Genomic DNA, 7764 nt, shown 5'->3' on the forward strand with positions numbered 1-7764 from the left:
CTATACTAACCCACTCCGTTGGAGATGCAATACTCTCGATACTGTATGGTAGCATGACTATTGTCTTAATGTGTTCCAAAGCTTATGTAAGCAAGATGCTATCCTACAGAGGGATCTTTGGAGGAACACACCTATGTGAGCCCGACTGTTGGTCACAGTCTATGAGATTGGGGTGTTCTCTAGTAAGCTCATGAATAGGCCAGGAGTGTGACTTATATGCTCCACCCGAGGGGTCAGCCTTCGGTAGCCTAGTACTAGTAAGACATGTAGTGAAACTTCTTTACGTCAAACTGACAATTCAAGGCATAATCCATTGTTCAGTTGTGAAGGAGTGTAGCTACTTGCTCTAGGTGAAGTTCAACCTTAACAGGTCTTCACTAACACACTGGTATATCGAAACAGCAATTGGAACAGAGGACACAATGGGCCCTCGAGATCTGGTGGGGGACTGCTAAAATTTGAGATGGGCTCTAGGCCCATATAGCAATTTCTGAAAAATCTCTAAGGGCCCATGTGGGTTATGTGGTACTAGGTGTAGTGAGAAGTTTAGTCCCACCCCGCTAGTGGAAGGAGAGTTGGAGTGGTTTATAAGGGTTTCTCTTCTACATGCTATTGGAGCTTGAGAAGAGAAGAGGCCCTCGCGCACTCCTCCTCCGCCGCCCGCCTCGCCACGCCTCGTCATGACGCGCCGCGGTTGCGGGATTGAGCCGAGCCGAGCTCACACCTACGCGCTTATTTTTGCCAGTCACTAACGGAGAGTTCTCTGACAGCTGGGCCACGATCTGAGACGTCGGATCATGGGCTGTCACGGATTCGGACGTGGTATAAGCGTCCGGTGTCTCCTAACCCTAGCCGCCACGAACAGATCACATCTGCTCCACGCGCACGTCCACCGTCCTTCCCTTGCTGCTGCTGCCGCCGGTGACTCCATCCCGTCCGCCGCGTACACGGTCGACGGGAGAGCAGGTCTCCGAAACCACGCCCTTCTGGTTCTTGTACGGGGTGAGGGGCGAATAGGTTTTTGGGCAGCGATTACGCGACTGCTCGCTTCCGTTCGTCTACTTCCTCTACGTTCGCGTCGCCTTCATCATCATCATGTCCACCGACGCTGAACGTGCCGCTGCCGAGAAAGCTGAAGCCGACAAGAAGGCCGCCGCTGCCGCCACCAAAGCCGCGGCCTCTGCATGGCCTACTGGAGGGTATAACTCGTTTATCCCGCTCCTACTGTTTTCTGTTTTAGCCATGCTAGCGTTATACGTAGATCTTTCTGCAATTAGTGTAGTATGTGCTAGCTTGACTGAATATCAGTATGTGTTTATTTGTGTCAATGTCGTGCTAGTGATTTACTCGTGGATTAATTTAATTGAGAAATTGCCTATTTACTCAACAGTTAGTATTTACACTCCTTGCCTCAGTTAGGTAGAGTGACTGCTGCATCTATCCGTCTCAGCTGTGCGTTTCACGGTCTCATCTTGCTCATTAAAAAAATAAGAAAAAAATCCGATGTATTCATTTTCAATTACAACAGAAAAACGAATATCAAAAGTAATAAAAATTACATCCAGATCCATAGACCACCTAGCAACGACTATAAGCACTAAAGCGAGCCGAAGGTGCGCCGCCGTCATCGTCCCTCCATCACCGGAGTCGGGCACAGGGAAATCGTCGTGTTAAGGCCCCGTAGGACCAGCACACTAGAATAGCAACCGCCGCAGATGAAGAATAACGTAGATTAGAAGGATCCAACTCGAAGACACACGAATGTAGACGAACAACGACGAGATTCGAGCAAATCCACTAAAAATAGATCCGTCGGAAGCACACCTCCACACGCCCAGCAACGATGCTAAATGCACCGTTGGAACGAAGTCTAGCGGGAAGACCTTTATTCCATCCTCAAGAAGTTGTCGTCGTCTCGTCTTTCTGGGCACAACATAAATCTAATAAGACTGAAAAAAACAACTAAAAACGGAGCTCTCCCGCCGGTCCTTGCCGAGATCCACCGTGCCCTGTGGCCCTAGGGCCACCGGAGAGGAGTGGATCTGCGGCGGCGCGGGTGGAAGGTAGGAACCCTAGCTCATTAAATTAGAGTACTCAGTACATGCCAACTAATCAAGTACTCCGGCCAATGGTCTGCACGCTCCAGCATCCTAACCCACGCGAGAAGTACGTTTTGCCAAGAGCTCACACGAGGCACCGGCGAAGACGCGCGCGTGCGCGCAATAACCATGCACGCGCACTGCTCAGCCTTCCGCCACCGCCGCAGCGTCCCCTGTGTCCCGGGCGCGGCTACAAAAAGGAGCGGATCGCCCCAGCTTCCGCAGGAACCAAATGCGCGCGCACGCCAAGCACGCTCACGCGGGACGATATGGATCTCCGCCGCGGTAGCATGTTGCGGCAACGAAAGCTGGCGATAGAGACGGACAGCAAGGGCGAACGGGCGACGCGGGAGGGGGAGGAGGAGGAGGAGCCGGTGAGCCCGGTGGGGCGGCTGTTCCTAGAGCCGCGCTTCTGCTGGTACATCGTGTGCGTGCTCGGCCTCGGCGCCCCGGTCGACCTGGCTGGGTTGCGGGCTGGGATCGAGGCCACCCTCCTGCGCCACCCGCGCTTCTGCAGCGTAGTAGTACGTTCCTAGTCCCCTGGTCCGATCTTTTGATTTTGAGTTGTGCGGTGTTCGTGCGTGGTGTTGCGTGAAAGGCTGAGTTCATATGGCGATTCCTTGAGTAAATAGCAAAAAACTGTCATGTTACCGGTTAGGGTCACAAAAAACTACTATCATCATTTTGTTAAGACTACCACTATTTTGGTGCGCTATTCCGAAAAACACTAGTTACTGAACGGTTATGGCTTAATTCCGTTTATGACCTGAAAGACCCGCTCGTCAGCTCCACGTGGCAAAAAGGTCAGTACCGTTATCTAAACAATTGAGTTGACCGTTATAACTGGATGGAGCCCACATGTCAACTCTTTCTCCTCTATCTTCCTTCTCTTCTCCACCGCCGGCGCCTAGGCCTCTCGTGCTCCCAAGTCGCCCCATGCTCCCTGTCGGGTATTTGATGAAATGTATATGTTTATAAACTTTGTTCGCATATGAATCCAGTGAAATGTTTTTGATGATCTGTAATATATATTAAGATCATTCGATGTCGTGTCAAAAGGACAACCAAAAACACATGCACACCCTGTACGCCCTACCGGAGTGATTAGTAGCGAAAGTTTGAAAAGAAAACGACAATTCAAAAGTTGTCAAGCTTCTCATAGGCATCTAATTCGTGCAGGTGATGGACGAGTTGGAGGAGGGCACGAGCCCAAAGTGGGTCCGAACCACGGTGGAACTAGACGAACACATCATCGTCCCAAACCTTGACCCCGCTGCCATGTTGATTGAGCCGGACAGGACTCTTGAGGACTACTTGTCTTCCCTGTCCACGCTACCCATGGACCACTCCCGTCCCCTCTGGGAGTTTCATGTCTTGGACTTTCCCACCTCCGAGGCCGCTGCGGCCCTTGCTTTCCGGGCACACCACTCCCTCGGGGATGGCACCTCGCTACTATCCCTTCTCGTTGCATCTGCCGGCTCGTCTAAGGTGTTGCCAACCACCGCCCCGCGCCGTGTCAGCACAATAAAAGCCTTGTCACCGCGCTCGCCTTCATCCGCGGACAAGGGTGCCATGGTTGTTTTCACTGTCTGGATCGTGTCTTTACTTCTTATTGTGTGGCACACCATTGTGGATATAGCGTGTTTTGTCGCGACTGCCGCATCGATGCTACGTGACCCACCGGCGTTGTTCAAAGGTGCTGATGGCGTCGAGTTCCGGCCCAAGTGCTTCCTGAACCACAAACTGAGCCTCGACGACATCAAGTATGTCAAGAGCGTCATGTGTTGTGTACGTACGCGATTCTCCGTTTCTTGGCAGAATATTCTATTTCATCTTTTTCTCTCAAATTAAAAGACAATCACCCATGGATTGCAATTCTGCTCCCTATGTGTACCTTGCAGACTGTCAATGATGTTCTGCTTGGAGTGACTTCTGCTGCCTTGTCTCGCTATTATTTCCGGAAAACAGGTGAGCTCAAGTAATTTTAGATGTTTTTTACATAGTTGATGAGATGGTTGTGTTGTTACTTTATGGAAGTGCCATAGCCTTAGTTAACCAATTTCAGGTGAAACCGGCAAAAGGAACATCAAGGTGCGATCCACATTTATAGTCAACCTAAGGAAGATGACTGGCCTACATGTAAGCCCCCGCTTGAAGTTGTCTATTTGATCAGATTAGCAAGATTGTACATAGGAAACTTATGTTGTGAAAAATTGGAAAAATAAACATCATCCGAAGCTCAAAAAACAAAAACAAAAATCATCTGAGATTCACCTGAGCACTGACATGAAAATCCAAAATACTCTTAAAAGAATATTTGTTGTCAACCGTGAATATTTATATAGGGGTAAAAGAAGGAACTTACTTTTGATCGTGCGGGTGGTTGTTGCGGATGAGACCACGAAGTATTTTTCATCTTTGTTGAAAATGCACGCATGCACAACCGTTGATTTGTATCATGTGCAGACACTAGCTAGCATGATGAAATCGGGCAAAGACAACGACGTGAAGTGGGGAAATCAGCTCGGCTACATGCTACTCCCGTTCCATATAGAAAAGCATGACGACCCTCTCAAGTATGTCGAGAAGGCAATGAGGGTAGCACACAGGAAGAAGAGCTCCATGGAATCGGTCTTCACGAACTGGAGCGCATCGATGATACAGAAAATCTTCGGTAGTAAGGTCGTCAGTCATTTTGATCTTATTTTCATCTTGTCCTTTAAGGGCTCGTTCAGTTAATCCTCTCCCAGGGAAGTCCCTCTCAATGGTTAACGTGATAGGTCATATCATATATATTCTTGCCATACATACTAGTGCTACTCAATGTAAGGTCTCTAACTTGAAATCTTGGATCACAATGTAAACCTTGGCAATTCAACCTTGTATGCAGGCAACAGCTTCTCTATGCTATGCCTTGTTCAAGAACACCACCATTTTGTTCTCCAACATGGTTGGACCAACTGAGCAGGTAGCTTTGTATGGCCACCCCATCCTCTACATTGCCCCAAGCATCTATGGTCAACCACATGTAAGTTCTGAAGAAAATCTCAATTTAATAAAAAAAATCTTCTTTGATCAGTGCATTGTCTCCAGTTGTTTCATGGGATACAATTTGTAGTTTTTTCCTGGAAATATGGCACCCTTGATATGCAACTAGTCCTAATTATTTCATTTTAATGTGTACCACAGGCACTGACTATTCACTATCAGAGTTACATGAACATTGTCAAGCTAGTCTTAGCAATAGATGAAGCACAACTTCCAAATGTTGATGGCCTTTTGGAGGATTTCATCGAGTCTCTCAAGCTTATTAGAGAGGCAGCTTCAGGAAAACCTCGTGTTGTCGAAGAGCGTTCGCGGGAAGAACATAGACATGGAGAGACATGAGTGCATGACTACATAAAATATCCAAAGGTCACCTTGTATTATTAATAACAACAATGTTTAGGGACTTGATAATCTCAGGAGTGTTGCACATGTTACATAAGAAGTCGTGATAAGTTGGAGCGGGGTTGACCAATCATCCAATGCACACACACAAGCAAAGTACTTTGTTGATAATATAAATGGAAGTCATCGGTTGATATTTAAGCCTTGCATCACACTAGTAGAAAACAAGGCTTTGGTTGAGGCTTGGGTAAGGGCATTAATCCCGGTTCACTCACGAACCGGGACCAAAGGGGGCATCAGTCCCGGTTCGTGAGGCCAGGGCGACGGCCGGGCCTCGGGGGTTCCAGACACGAACTGGGGCCAATGGGCCTCGCTCCTGGACCAGCATCTTTAGTCCCGGTTGATGGCTGGAACCGGGACCAAAGGTTGTCCCTTAGTCCCGGTTTTAGCCACAAACCGGGACTAAAGAGAAGCCTATATATACCCCCGCCCCTGCCCGCGAACAGAGCCACTGCTCTATTTTTCTAGCCGGCCGTGGGAGAGGTGTGTGGTGCTCTAGCTCACCTCCTATGCACATGAGGTGTTTGATGAAATGCCCGAGCCACACTTAAGCTTTCTCCTCTTGAAGCTCCTTGTTCAAGCTCCATTTTCCTTAAGATTTTGTCTAGGTTTGGTGGTCTGTCCCGTCCCCGTCCTCACGGCTGTCGATCGCCCGCGCCGATCTCATCGCCAGCACCATCGTGGTGAGCCTCTTGTTCTTATCTTCTTTCTAAAAGAAAAAAAAATTCTTACTCGTATGATTTAGGTAGATACTTGTATAATTTTCTTACTTTTATTATTATTTGTTATTATATAGTGCGATGGTTTTGGTATCCGCCCCCGTCGGCCCTCGTCCTGTTTATGATTCGGATGTGGTATATTATATTTTATAACTATTTGTTTCATTTAGTGTTTATGACAATTATGTCGACCAACGTGACATAGATGTTTTTATCTAGGAGGTATGTGAACCGGAAATTCCAACCGACCCTCTTGTCGAGAGGTTAAATTTAGTTGAAAAAGATAACAATTACTTGAAGAAAAAAATGAAATTTATTGAGGAGGATAAGATGGCATTGGAGTTGCATGTTGCGGATGTCGTCGATGATCACAAGATCAAGATGGATGCAATGCGCTTGAAGATTAGAAAGATTAGAAAATATTACATTCATACTGAGGCTTGGTATCATTATGCCGTTGGATCAACTGTTACCTTAGTTGCGATTATGATCGCATTTATTGTTGCATTTAAATGTTTTACATAGTTTCCATGTATGTTTTAATTAGATGCTCTATAGAGCTATATGTTGTTCAATGAGAACTATGTATGAACTATGTATGAACTTAATGTGATGATAAACTTCTATTAATTTGGTCACTTCTCTATTCATAATATTCTGTAATGGTTTTTGACACACTTAATTATATATAATGCACGCATATGAACCAGCAATGGATGTACGATGACAGACGCACCTCCGAGTACATTAAGGGCGTGCATAATTTTCTCGAAGTGGCTGAGGCAAAGAAGCAAAATGATTTCATGTGTTGTCCATGCCCTATATGTGGGAATACGAAGTTTTACTCTGACTTGAAAACCCTTCACATCCACCTGCTTGAGAAGGGTTTCATGCCACACTATAATGTTTGGACCAAGCATGGAGAAAGAGGGGTTATGATGGAAGACAACGAAGAAGAAGAGGATGATGACAACTATTCGCCCCCTGAATACGGTGATGCTGCAACGGGGGAAGCTGAAGATCAAGAGGAACCAGATGATGTGCCGGATGATGATCTTCGCCGGGTCATTGTTGATGCAAAGTGACAATGCCAAAGTGAAAAGGAGAAGTTGAAGTTCGATCGCATGTTAGAGAATCACAAAAAAGGGTTGTACCCAAATTGCGAAGATGGCAACAAAAAGCTCGATATCACACTGGAATTGCTGCAACGGAAGGCAGACAATGGTGTATCTGACAACGGATTGGAGAAGCTACTAAAAATATTGAAGAAGAAGCTTCCAAAGGATAACGAATTGCCCGACAGTATGTACAGAACAAAGAAGGTTCTATGCCCTCTAGGATTGGAGGTGCAGAAGATACAAGCATGCCCTAATAACTGCATCCTCTACCGCGGTGCGTACTAGCACTACAAAAAATACACTTCCGTGATGATACGTGTTTGTCACAGTTGGTCGCTTTTTTGTCATGCATGTACATCCATGACAAATTTATGACAG

At 46.9% G+C, this 7764-nt stretch overlaps 1 protein-coding gene across 1 annotated transcript; it reads left to right on the plus strand.

Moving 5' to 3' along the window:
* Positions 1-2368: 2368 nt before the first annotated feature.
* On the plus strand, positions 2369-5486 carry LOC125546897 (wax ester synthase/diacylglycerol acyltransferase 11-like). Its single transcript, XM_048710995.1, has 7 exons — positions 2369-2623; positions 3279-3887; positions 4001-4067; positions 4165-4238; positions 4566-4781; positions 4990-5127; positions 5289-5486. Exons 1-7 carry the CDS (start codon positions 2369-2371, stop codon positions 5484-5486), a joined length of 1557 nt encoding a protein of 518 aa, XP_048566952.1.
* Positions 5487-7764: the final 2278 nt, after the last annotated feature.

Source organism: Triticum urartu, chromosome 3 (genome assembly GCF_003073215.2).
Source record: "Triticum urartu cultivar G1812 chromosome 3, Tu2.1, whole genome shotgun sequence".
NCBI lineage: Eukaryota > Viridiplantae > Streptophyta > Magnoliopsida > Poales > Poaceae > Triticum > Triticum urartu.

Coding starts and splice junctions, on each gene's coding strand:
- LOC125546897 (XM_048710995.1), top strand. CDS start 2,369: ATGGATCTCCGCCGCGGTAGCATGTTGCGGCAACGAAAGCTGGCGATA. Junction 2,624..3,278: donor CGCGCTTCTGCAGCGTAGTA/GTACGTTCCTAG, acceptor TAATTCGTGCAG/GTGATGGACGAGTTGGAGGA. Junction 5,128..5,288: donor GCATCTATGGTCAACCACAT/GTAAGTTCTGAA, acceptor TGTGTACCACAG/GCACTGACTATTCACTATCA.